Source organism: Oncorhynchus keta, chromosome 1 (genome assembly GCF_023373465.1).
Source record: "Oncorhynchus keta strain PuntledgeMale-10-30-2019 chromosome 1, Oket_V2, whole genome shotgun sequence".
NCBI lineage: Eukaryota > Metazoa > Chordata > Actinopteri > Salmoniformes > Salmonidae > Oncorhynchus > Oncorhynchus keta.
In genome coordinates this window covers 63,444,246-63,457,517 of record NC_068421.1, presented here as the reverse complement: position 1 = coordinate 63,457,517, position 13,272 = coordinate 63,444,246, and the positions used below count along the sequence as shown (strand labels likewise).

The following is a 13,272-nucleotide window of genomic DNA, read 5'->3' as shown; positions in this document are numbered from 1 at the left end:
CATCCGTCTTATGGCTTAATTTATGTCCATATGAAAAACTGAACCTTTTCTATAATTAGTTGGCACCATTTGGAGGTGGTGGCGGCAACTTCAGATGAGATGTATTGTGATCTAAAGCTCTGACGACATTCCCACGTGTGGGCGGGCCATTCCCGTTATTATGACGAACTGCATAATTGTATATTTATATGTTTTTTACTGACGTATTACATTGTTACCTCTTGGTAAATTAATGTGACAACATATTTCTTTGCATTTGGAATACGGGAATAGAAAAGAGGACGTTTTTTTCGCAGAGTAAGTTAACCTAGGCCTACTTTTCAGACAAACGCAGACAAACTTGTATAGTTGCATTCAAATGAATTCAAATGAAATATTCTCAGAAGCTGATGTGTTCCTTATATAAAGTAATAGCACGATATATTTGATTAATGTAATTTATATAATATTTCCCTTCAGGACAATTATCTCAACGAGGTGAAAGATGTCCTGCAGATATTCCGCCAAAGTGCCTCCGGGCTTGATGACTCTTTTGGAAGGCCTCAGTCGGTCCGTGGTGAAAAGACGGCCAGAATCCATCTCACAGTTTGCTACATTTTACTTCGCCGAACTCTTGCACTTCAGGACAGGTACACATGTTTGTTGATAATAACTACATTTTTTAAAACAAAATATCATGAAATATGTTGGGAAAACTGAAGTAACATGTTTCATTGCTATGTTGGGCACAGAAAATCCAACTCTTGCCATCAACGACCTTGTGAGAGAATTCAATACAACTAAAGGTAGGCCTAACGAGATAATAGCCCATAATGATAAGGCCATGCCCAAGTACCAAAACAGGTACCTGAAGAGTAGCCTACTGTAATAAAAATGGAAAGTCCATGGCAGCACAAGACATTAATAAATGTGACTATTACAAATCTCCTGGCTTTGTAAGAAATCACAATTCAAAGTCAATCAAATACTGTGACCCTTATATTTATTTTTCTCTTATAGTGCCTAAGTTCCCAAGTCATGGCATTGGAGCTGTGATTGCTCCGCTGGCAGTTCAGAATGAAAGTGCCACAGCAGTGTCTCCTGGTGGTCAATATGTCCAACCATTTGGAATTTACCCTCCAGACAGGATTTTCCAAACTCTTCCCAGTATTCCAGGAGTGGAGGAGCAGGATGCTGAGCAGCCCTGGGTCCACGGCCAGAACATTCTGTACACTGGCACAACGTTGCCTCGTCTATCAGGTTGCAAAGAAGCTGCAGAAGCAACCTCCCTGCCAAGCCAATACCTCAATGACTCTGGCCTCCAGAGAAGTATGCAGGCAGTTACCACTAATGTGTCCCCTCACCCCATCTCAGCAGATCAAGCCGAAGATTTAGTCGTCTTCCGCAGGAAATCCAGGAATGACTGCATGGCGGCTACCTGTGATATCAACTCTGCTGCCCCAGACCGGTGCCGGCAAACCAAGTCAGCTTTCCCCGAGAGGGTTCCACTGAGTGAGATCTATCACATATCCAATGCTGTTCTGATCAGGGCACCTTCTGTACCCTGTGAGTACATGATTGTAGTGCAGTCAGACAAGGTCCTGAAGACCATGGTGTTTCAGAGAGTCTCATCAGTCAGTAAGACAATGAGGAACACTCGAACAGCAGCAGCTTGTGGTGATGATGCCACTGGTGCCCCAGGTAACACCCAGCCTGACTGCACACCATGTTTCACCCCGCCTACAGCCCCATCGCAGGTGGTCAAAGATCAGCCAGACACCCAATTGGTCATGCCCCTAGCGCTGACTGAGGACACTCAGCTTTCTGGTGATGGAAATAAGGATCTCCTAACCCAACCTGGTTGGAATCCTCTTTCACCTGGAGATAATTCTGTTTACAAGCACATGGACATAAATATAGCATTACCTGATCCGAATGCCTACAACCCATACATCAATGAAATGATAGTGGATCAAATGAACTGGGTGAATGAAGATGTTTCAACCATGGTGTCAGATGATATAATAGCCCCTGGTATTATGGGTCCTGTCAACTCAGCACTTCAGGATGGATGTTTCCCCAGTGCAGTACCTGATGTGAACGGGTACAACCCCTACATGAATGAGATGATACTGGATCAAATTAATGGGGTGAACTTTGGTGTTTTATCCAAGGTGTCAGATGAGATGACAGGCGTCAATGTAATGGGCCCACCCATCTCAGCACCACTGGACACAAAGGATACAAGTGTGGTGAACATTCCTGTGTGTCAACCTATTTTAGCTCCACAAGAAGCAAGTGCCCCCAGTTTGGTGTACCCTCCAACTTCAGCACAAGAAACATGTGCCCCCAGTTTGGTGTACCCTCTAACTTCAGCACAAGAAACATGTGCCCCCAGTTTGGTGTACCCTCCAACTTCATCACAAGAAACATGTGCCCCCAGTTTGGTGTACCCTCCAACTTCAGCACAAGAAACATGTGCCCCCAGTTTGGTGTACCCTCCAACTTCATCACAAGAAACATGTGCCCCCAGTTTGGTGTACCCTCCAACTTCAGCACAAAAAACATGTGCCCCCAGTTTGGTGTACCCTCCAACTTCAGCACAAGAAACATGTGCCCCCAGCTTGGTGTATCCTCCAACACCACAGGTAACAGTTGGTGCCACCTTCATGTCACCAAGTGTTTCACCAGCAGGAGAAATAAGTGTTCCTAGTTTGGTGTACCCTCCAATTTCAGCTGGACAGGGGGGTAATATACCCAGTTTGGTGCTCCCGCCTATTTATATTGCTCAACCAATTGGAGCACTCCCATTGCTTAGCACTCCTATTGTGCCACCTGTGGCGGGACCAAGGGCAGTCACTTTACCAAACCCATATGTACCAGCTCCACAAAACACAACAGCCACTCTGCTTTATCCATCAATCTTGGCTCAGGAGGAAACAATACCCCCTTCATTGCCAGTCCCCCAGGCCATTGTTGCCCACCTGCATCAGTGCACTGGTCGGAATGCAGAAGCATTCCATGTGAATGAGGAGAACAGAAGAACACCCTATGTGATTCCATTGGTCTACCAAAGCATTATGGGAGTGCCACAGATGTATGTTCAACCACAACAACATCAGTTTATTCCCAGCTGGTCCAGAGAAGCGCGTAAGTTGAATAACGATTGGTTGTAAAAGGACAATATATTATGCTCATACCTACCCAATGTACCAATTGTAGTTCTTCACCCTCTTTGTGTAGTTATTGTCATTGACCCCCCTAACAAATCTCTATCATCCCTGTAGATTCACAAAGGCTATGTGACCCAGCGCCTACTGGGGCCATGCCAGAGTGCCAGTATGTTACACCTGAAGCATGTGGTAGGAGCTGGAGATGCATTGAGACTATGGCTGGGATGCCAACAGTTGTGGCTTTCCCAGGAGGATCTAGGATTGTGATTGGCTGTGGGCAAGAGCAAGGCTACAACCCTGACCAGGCCAACTTGCCAATGTGCCAGGACTTTGGGCCCTGTTTCAGGACCCATCACATATTTATGGGTGGTGCCAGCTCATTTCAAACCCTCTGCCCAATGAGCGGTGCCTACATGCCAGTTATGCCTACTGCCCCTACCTTCGAACCCACAGACCATCGCTGCTGCCAGGCTGCCCCTGATGTGACTCCTCCACATTATGTAGTGATCAACAGCCCAACTCACAATGTTGCCTCTTACCCTACACCATCACCCATGCAGCCCCAGGGCTTTGCCTCTGCTCCTGTCCACATGTATGGTCCCCGCAGTGAAACTGAGAATGCAGTGTCATCCACCTTCAATGTGAGGACCCATGCAGGCCACCAGCAAGGGAGAGCAGAACACTGCAGAGAGACCAGCAACATGCTAACAGGTGAAAATCCATATGTGCAGAATTATTCTGGTATATGACAATTATTTATATTTTTTTGGGGGGTTAGATCAGCATTAATATTGTGGATAGATGTAATTGTGTGCATCAATTCCAGTCCCCCATATATATGTTTTGTAAATATTCAGTACCAGTCAAAAACTTGGACACACCTACTCATTCCAGGGTTTCTTTATTTTTACTATTTTCTACATTGTATAATAATAGTGAAGACATCAAAACTATGAAATAACACATTTGGAATCATGTAGTAACCAAAAAAAGTGTTAAACAAATTAAAATATTTTTTATGTTGGCGATTCTTCAAAGTAGCCTCCCTTTGCCTTGATGACAGCTTTGCACATTATTGTGCTGTTTTAAGAAGCAAAAAAGTATCTGGAACAGTTGAGTATCTGGAACATCAGAATTTGTGGGTTCGATTACAGGCTCAAAATGGCCAGTAACAAATAACTTTCTTCTGAAACTCGTCAGTCTTTGCTTGTTCTGCGAAATTAAGGCTATTCCATGTGAGAAATTGCCAAGAAACTGAAGATCTCGTACAATGCTATGTACTACTCCCTTCACAGAACGGTTAGGACATCTACTTTGTGCATGACACAAGTAATTTTTCCAACAATTGTTTACAGATAGATTATTTCATTATTCACTGTATCACAATTTCAGTGGGTCAGAAGTTTACTTACACTAAGTTGACTGTGCCTTTTAAAAGCTTGGAAAATTCCTGAAAATTATTTCTGCCCTCTGAATTCATATTCATTATATAAATAGACCTGTTTAATTTTGTCTGGCTTGCCGTTCCAAATCAAATTGAATATTTTTTTTTCTCATATAATAAAAAAAAAAACAAGTTGATAGGTGTAGGCAAGGCCATAAGCAAATAGGTAAACTGGGATATGACTAAAGAGTTAATGAAGGGGATTTTTCACAATTAGACAGGTATTTTCCTTTCAATGGTAGCAAGATCTTATCTGCTTTTGATAACTTTCTATAAAAATGTATTGTAGTGAGAACATTTCCTTTGGGATATGAATGGCAAGTATGTCCACTTCCCCGTCAGACCATTTTATTGGTCAACTCCAAGGTATTGTAAAAGTTGTATTTTTAGTGATCAATATGTAATATAGTACACTTATCATAATTTGGTTGTTGTTCTATCCAGAGCGGTTAGAACAATTATCTAGATCCTCAATGAGGTATATGACAATGTTATTGCTCTGTAATTACTTATGTGTCTTGAAATAAGTGTTGACAGACTGTAATTTTGGCTCTAATTTATTCAGCAAAACTCTGTCTAAATTCCAGGTTAACGACAGCACGCCGGCAGGAATGAACAACTTCTTTCAATTGTTCCTGAAAACTGTCAACATTCCTTAATAAATCCTGAAAAATTCTGTTGCTATGTCATGATCTACAGTTACACCCAAAGTATAGCTGCGGGAAGTAGTTTGGGATATATTTCCATTGTGTTATTGACTGTATGTTTGTTTATTCCATGTGTAACTCTGTGTTGTTATTTGTGTCGCACTGCTTTGCTGTATCGTGGCCAGGTCGCAGTTGTAAATGAGAACTTGTTCTCAACTACCTGGTTAAATAAAGGTGAAATAAAAAATAAATAGGGCATCTGCTGAACATAATCTACTCAAAAATCCATTAATTCACAAACACAATTTTTTGAAGATGGACGATACATCAATGTTCCTGGTAAAAGAAATGACAAAAGTAAAATATTAGCTACCAAGCTAAGCTACAGTGTTATGAATTACTATGGCTAACTGAAAATGATTTCCTTGGCAAGTATTTTTTTTTACTAAAACAAGGGTCATGCAAGCCTAACTGGCTAATTTAGCGAGCTAGATGTATTGAATACATTCAATAAGATAGAAACAGTAGAAGTTAAATATCATTGGGTGAAGACCAATATTCATATCTCCCCTTCAGGGAATGGCCTCTGGATTTTAGTGGCAGCAGGTGTTCTCACCTTCCAACTGAAACCCAAAATGAGCTGCAACTGCTACGCTATATGGAGTGAGAATTGATTATACATTGATTTATACCTAACTAGCTAGCTAGAAATTCTAGTTTTAAATTAGCAAGCTAGAATTATTGTGTTTGTCTCTGGAACTTGAACAGTAGGACACACCTGGTTAGTTTGCTAACGTTAGATAGCAACCCAGCAACCCATACAGTTGAAGTTGGAAGTTTACATAACCTTAGGTTGGAGTCATTAAAACTCGTCTTTCAACCACTCCACAAATTTCTTGTTAAACTATTGTTTTGGCAAGTCGGATAGGACATCTACTTTGTGCATGAGACAAGTAATTGTTCCAACAATTGTTTACAAACAGATAATTTCACTGTATCACAATTCCAGTGGGTCAGAAGTTAACATACACTAAGTTGACTGTGCCTTTAAACAGCTTGGAAAATTCCAGAAAATTATGTCATCGCTTTAAAAGCTACTGATAGGCGAAATTACATAATTTGAGTCAATTGTAGGTGTACCTGTGGATGTATTTCAAGGCCTACCTTCAAACTCAGTGCCTCTTTGCTTGACATCATGGGAAAATCAAAATAAATCAGCCATGACCTCAGAAAAAAAATTGTAGACCTCCACAAGTCTGGTTCATCCTTGAGAGCAATTTACAAATGCCCGAAGGTACCACGTTCATCTGTACAAACACTAGTACGCAAGTATAAAAACCATGAGACCATGCAGCCGTCATATCGCTCAGGAAGGAGACGCGTTCTGTCTCCTAGAGATGAACGTACTGTGGTGTGAAAAGTGCAAATCAATCCCAGAACAGCAAAGGACCTTGTGAAGATACTGGAGGAAACAGGTACAAAATAATCTATATCCACAGTAAATGAGTCCTATATTGACATAACCTGAAAGGCAGCTCAGCAAGGAAGAAGCCACTGCTCCAAAACCACCATAAAAAAAGCCAGACTACGGTTTGCAACTGCACATAGGGACAAAGATCGTAATTTTTGGAGATATATCCTCTGGTCTGATGAAACAAAAATAGAACTGTTTGGCCATACTGACCATCGTTAAGTTTGGAGGAAAAAGGGAGAGGCTTGCAAGCCTAAGAACACCATCCCAACTGTGAAGCACGGGGTTGGCAGCATCATGTTGTGGGGGTGCTTTGCTGCAGGAGGGACTGGTGCACTTCACAAAATACATGTCATCATGAAGAGGGAAAATGATGTGGATATATTGAAGCAACATCTCAAGATCAGTGAGGAAGTTAAAGCTTGGTTGCAAATGGGTCTTCCAAATGGACAATGAACCCAAGCATACTTCCAAAGTTGTGGCAAAATGGCTTAATGGCCTTTAAAGAATTTGTGGGCAGAACTGAAAAAGCGTGTGCGAGCAAGGAGGCATACAAACCTGACCCAGTTACACAAGCTCTGTCAGGAGGAATGAGTCATAATTCACCCAACTTGTTGTGGGAAGCTTGTGGAAAGCTACCCAAAACGTTTGACCCAAGTCAAACAATTTAAAGGCAATTCTACCAAATACTAATTGAGTGTATGTAAACTTCTGACCCACTAAGAATGCGATGAAAGAAATAAAACTGAAATAAATCATTCTCTCTACTATTATTCTGCCATTTCACATTCTTAAAATAAAGTGGTGATCCTAACTGACCTAAGACAGGGAATTTTTACTAGGATTAAATGTAAGGAATTGTGAAAACTGAGTTTATGTAAACTTCCGACTTCAACTGTAGCTAGCTAGCTAAGTTATGCTGTCCATGGTGCTGAATGTCTTACAGAACTGGCATCTTGAGCGTTGTCCATGTCATTGGAAGTTGACTGGCTGACCTTGATCTCTAGCTAACTAACATTAACAAGCTGGCAGCTGTATAGCAGAAGTAGCCATTAGGGCCACAGAGAGATACCCATCTGCAAGAATTATAATCCTGCCTATGGGAAGCCAGCAAATAAGAACACCACAGCCTCGTACTCAGATAGTCCAGCACTCCGCTCAGAGAGACCATCACCTCAACCAGAGCCCAGGCAGCACTCCACCCAGAAAAGCCAGCACTCCGCCCAGAGAGACCATCACTTCACCCAGAGAGACCATTACTACACGTGTATTATATTATTTGTATTAAATAATTGGATGATTTTGGTTGGTTCCATTGAAACATTAATAAAGTACAGTATCTCTCATTTTGGTATTTTGAGTTTCTCTATCTCGACCCCTTGACTTTTCTACATTTTGTTATGTTACAGCCTTATTCTAAAATTGATTTTTTAAAATCCCCATCAATCTACACACAATACCACATAACAACAAAGCAAAAACAGGTTTAGAAATGTTTGATTATTTATTACAAGTAATAAACTGAAATATTACAATTACATAAGTATTCAAACCCTTTACTTAGTATTTTGTTGAAACACCTTTGGCAGTGATTAAAACCAAGAGTCTTAGATATGATGCTACAAGCTTGGCACACCTCTATTTGCAGAGTTTCTCCCATTCTTCTCTGCAGATCCTCTCAAGCTCTGTCAGCTATTCCTTGAATAGCACAGCTATTTTTAGGTCTCTCTAGAGATGTTCAATTGGGTTTAAGTCCGGGCCCTGGATGGGCTACTCAAGGACATTCAGAGACTTGTCCCGAAACCACTCCTGCATTGTATTTGCTGTGGGTAGTTGTCCTGTTGGAAAGGGAACCTTTGCACCAGTCCGAGGTCCTGAGTGCTCTGGAGCAGGTTTTCATTAAGTATCTTTCTGTACTTTGCTCCGTTCAGCTTTCCCTCAACCCTGACTAGTCTCCCAGTACCTGCCGCTGAAAACAACCCCACAGCATGATGCTGCCACCACCATGCTTCACTGTAGGGATGGTGCCAGGTTTCTTCCAGACGTGACGCTTGGCATTCATGCCAAAGAGTTCAATCTTGGTATGATCAGACCAGAGAATCTTATGTATCATGGTCTGAGAGTCTTCAGGTGCCTTTTGGCAAGCTACAAGCTGGCTGTCAGGTGCCTTTAACTGAAGAGTGGCTTCCGTCCTTGCCACTCTACCATAAAAGCCTGACTGGTGGAGTGCTGCAGAGATGGTTGTCCTTCTGTAAGGTTCACCCATCTCCACAGGGGAAGTCTGGCGCTCTGTCAAAGTAACCTTTGGGTTCTTGGTCACCTCTGACCAAGGCACTTCTCCCCCGATTTCTCAGTTTGGCCAAGGCGGCCAGCTCTTGGAAGAGTCTTGGTGGTTCCAAATTTCTTCCATTTAAGAATGATGAGGCCGCCTCCCGAGTGGCGCAGTGGTCCAAGGTACTGCATCGCAGTGCTAGCTGTGCCACTAGAGATTCTGGTTCGAGGCCAGGCTCTGTCGTAGCCTGACACGACTGGGAGACCCATGGGCGGTGCACAATTGGCCCAGTGTTGTCCGGGTTAGGGACGGTTTGGCCTGCAGGGATGTTCTTGACCCATCGTGCTCTAGCGACTCATGTGGTGGGCCGGGCGCAATACACGCTGACACAAGGTTCGCCAGGTCTACGGTGTTTCCTCCGACACATTGGTGCGGCTGGCTTCCGGGTTAAGGAGGTATTGTGTCAAGAAGGCTCTCAACCTTCGCCTCTCCGAGACCGTACGGGAGTTGCAGCGATGAGGCAACACTGTAACTACCAATTGGATACCAAAAATTGGGGAGAAAAGGGAGTAAAAGTAACACTAAAAAATAAAACATTTAAATGGCGGCCAGTGTGTTCTTGGGGAACTTCAAATGCTGCAGAAATGTTTTGTTACCCTTCCCAAGATCTGTGCATCGACACAATCCTGACTCTGAGCTCTACGGACAATTCCTTCAACCTCGTGGCTTGGGTTTTTACTCTGACATGCACTGTCAACTGTGGGACCTTATATAGACAGGTGTGTATTTTTCCAAATCATGTCCAATCAATTGAATTTACCACAGGTGGACTCCAATCAAGTTGTAGAAACATCTCAAGGATGATCAATGGAAACAGGATGCACCTGAGCTCAATTTTGAGTCTCATAGCAAAGGGTCTGAATACTTATGTAAATAAGATCTCTGTTTTTGCTTTGTCATTATGGGGTATTGTGTGTAGATTGATGAAACATTTTTTTTTATCAATTTTTTAAAAAGGCTGTAAAGTAAGAAAATGTTGAAAAGGTCTAGGGATCTGAATACTTTCTGAATGCACTGTAAATATACACATGCATAGTCTTTAAATTACGTAAAAGTATTACAGATATCATGTGTTGGCAGTATTTTTACTTTAGCCGTTTTTTGAAGTATCTGTACTTAACTTTTTAGACAACTTTTACTCCACTACATTCCTAAAGAAAATAATATACTTTTTACTCCATACAATTTCCCCTTCCACCCAAAAGTACAACATTTTGAATGCTTAGCAGGACAGGAAAATGGCCCAAATCACACACTTATCAAGAGAACATCTCTGGCCATCCCTACGGCCTCTGATCTGGAGGACTCACTAAACACAAATGCTTCATTTGGAGTGTAGCCCTGGCTATCAGTAAATCGTGCTGTCTGGTTTGCTTAATATATAGAATTTAAAATAATTTATACATGTACTTTTGATACTTTAGAATGCTTAAAACCAAATACTTTCACTTTTACATGAGTAATTTTCTATTTAGGCATCTTTATTTTTACTCAGGTATAACTATTAGGTACTTTTTCCACCACTGTGTTGGCTATTCATGTCCAATCATAACTGGCATGGGGAGAATGACACATTACACAAATAAAACAGTATTTTTTGTTTTGATTTATTTATTTAACCTTGAACTAGGGAAGTCAGTTAAGAACAAATTCTTATTTACAATGACGGCCTTGTTCAGGGGCAGAATTCCATATTTTCACCTTGTCAGCTCGGGATGCGATCTAGCAACCTTCGGTTACTGGCCCAACACTCTAACCACTAGGTTACCTGCTGCCCCGTAGCCTACTACACAAACAGACTCTGTCAGGCAGTCCAGTTGGTCAACTGCACGGGCAAAGGCCCATCTGGTATGTGGAGAAGTTAACATCCAGCTCAGTGTTTCCCAACCCTGGTCCTCGAGCAGCCCAAACAGTACACATTTTTATTGTAACCCTGTACAAGCACACCTGATTCAACTTATCAACTAATCATCAAGCCCTCAATGAGTTGAATGAAGTGAATTTGTCAAAGGCTACAACGAAACTGTGTACAGTTGGGGGTACACGAGGACCAGGTTTGGAAAACACTGATCCAGCTGACCAGCGCATCCCAAGAAGCTCCTCTGCCATGTACACCCAGCATTACCCACCCTACCAGGGGATGGTCTTCCAGAACAGAGTCATAGTGGGCTCTACAGGCCCCAGAGCACATACCCCGGCAATGGTGTACCGGCCCCACTACAAAGTTGTCAGCCCCAGTGGACAGATGGTCTATCCCCACACGCCAGAACCAGATATGGTCATGGGGCCAGCGTTTATCCCTGTTGCCTCAGTGCAAAGAGCCAGTGTTCCTCCAGACCATATCCTGACAGGCAATGCTCCTACAGATGATGTCCCCTGGCCATGCCATGGATCGGCATGGGACAGTCTACCCAACCAGTGATTTACACTGAACAAAAATATAAACACAACATATAAAAATGTGTCACGTTTCATGAGCTGAAATACAAGATGCACAAATTTGTTTACATCCCTGTTCGTGAGCATTTCTCCTTTGCCAAGATAATCCATCCACCTGACAGGTGTGGCATATCAAAAAGCTGATTAAACAGCATGATCATTACACAGGTGAACTTGTGGTGGGGACAATAAAGGCTACTCTAAAATGTGCAGTTGTCACAACACAATGCCACAGATGTCAAGTTTTGAAGGAGCGTGCAATTGGCACACTGACTGCAGGAATGTCTACCAGAGCTGTTGTCAGATAATTGAATGCTAATTTCTCTACTGTAAGCCGCCTCCAACGTCATTTCAGCCATTGAAGAGGAGTGGAACAACATTCCACAGCCCACAATCATTAGCCTGATCAACTCTATGTGAAGCAGATGTGTCGCTGCATGAGGCAAATTGTGGTCACACCAGATACTGACTAGTTTTCTGATCCATGCCCCTAATTTTAAAAAAGGTATCTGTGACCAAAAGATGCAGATCTGTATTCCCAGTCATGTGAAATCCATAGATGAGTGCCTAATTAATTAATTTATATTGAATGATCTCCTCATATGAACTGTAACTCAGTAAAATCTTTGAAATTGTTGCATGATGAGTTTATATTTTTGTTCACATGCGACTATTTTTTAGCCGAGAGTTTACGTGACAATGTTCTTGAGGAAGAATTGAAAATTATTGGTTTGGTAGGCACATGGCAGGGGCTCTTGAGATTTTAACCAGACATTACCATTGTTTTCAATTACAGACAGGCTCAATAGGATTCCGTCCACAGCCAATAAAGGGGATGAAGCCCTATCCAGACACGTAACGGAGAGCAATTTACAGGTCAACAGCCGCCAAGATAATTATGCACGACCCAAATCTGCCCTCGTGTTAAACCAATGGAGTATTACGCCCGTTCCAATTGACTGGAGACCTAAATCAAGCAGTGTAAAACAGCAGTCCGCGAACACACAAAGCAAAGAAGCCGAAGTCAAACAAGGTGGATCCCCAAACGAGCCCGCCAATATACGCTCAAGGAATACACGATCAAGTGGAGGTTCGGGAAAACTGGACCGTCGGAGACACCGGTCCAGGGGCGGCCAGTAATCCATATGCACTGACAGCAAACTAACTCTAATAATCTAACTAAAGGACCAATAAATAATCGACACACCAGTTAAACCTGTCAAAGAGACAAGAGAGGTAAGTCCACGATCTCAGCAAGGCACAGAACAACGTGAAACAACAGTGACCGAAAAAGCTTCCCCAATTAAACATTCACTGTCTCCGGTAGGTCAAAACACATTATATACTGACCACTAAACGAAGAAGAGTTCCGATCGAGGCATGTGCGCAAGTGCCAGAGCAATCCTCCACCAGGAGCGCAGGCCCGAGACCTTCATTAAATAAACTCACACAACGCTGCAGCACTTGCGCATCCTGATCAAGATATTTGGAGGTAGTAACTTACTTATTGCCATGAAGCATCAATTAAACATCTTTAATAAGAAATATAAATCTGAGCGGGACTTATAAAAGGACATATTAAAACGGGTTAGGGATTTTTTCATCTTAGTTTTTGTCTGTAAGGCTATCAAGATACTCAGCGGCAAAGAGATTAAGAAGTGTCACCAGAAACAAACCACGATGAAGAAGCATGGAGAGGTCAACATATGGCAAGAATCACGGAAAGGTATTATATCGCGCGCCATTCTGTTGCGCTCAGTGAAGCAATCATCAAGAGTGTACCTGCC

General features: G+C 42.5%; 1 protein-coding gene across 1 annotated transcript; it reads left to right on the top strand.

Moving 5' to 3' along the window:
• Positions 1 to 159: 159 nt before the first annotated feature.
• On the top strand, positions 160 to 5,446 carry LOC118364494 (uncharacterized). The gene is made up of 5 exons (XM_035789712.2): positions 160 to 297; positions 460 to 629; positions 732 to 785; positions 1,000 to 3,129; positions 3,267 to 5,446. The coding sequence occupies exons 2-5, from the start codon at positions 485 to 487 to the stop codon at positions 3,899 to 3,901; spliced, it is 2,964 nt and encodes a 987-aa protein (XP_035645605.2). The 5' UTR covers positions 160 to 297; positions 460 to 484; the 3' UTR covers positions 3,902 to 5,446.
• Positions 5,447 to 13,272: the final 7,826 nt, after the last annotated feature.

Bases quoted from the DNA above. Each gene is read 5' to 3' on its own strand.
- LOC118364494 (XM_035789712.2), top strand. From the start codon at position 485: ATGTCCTGCAGATATTCCGCCAAAGTGCCTCCGGGCTTGATGACTCTT. The intron at 630-731 runs GTACACATGTTT...TGTTGGGCACAG, and splicing joins ACTCTTGCACTTCAGGACAG to AAAATCCAACTCTTGCCATC. The intron at 3,130-3,266 runs GTAAGTTGAATA...TCATCCCTGTAG, and splicing joins CAGCTGGTCCAGAGAAGCGC to ATTCACAAAGGCTATGTGAC.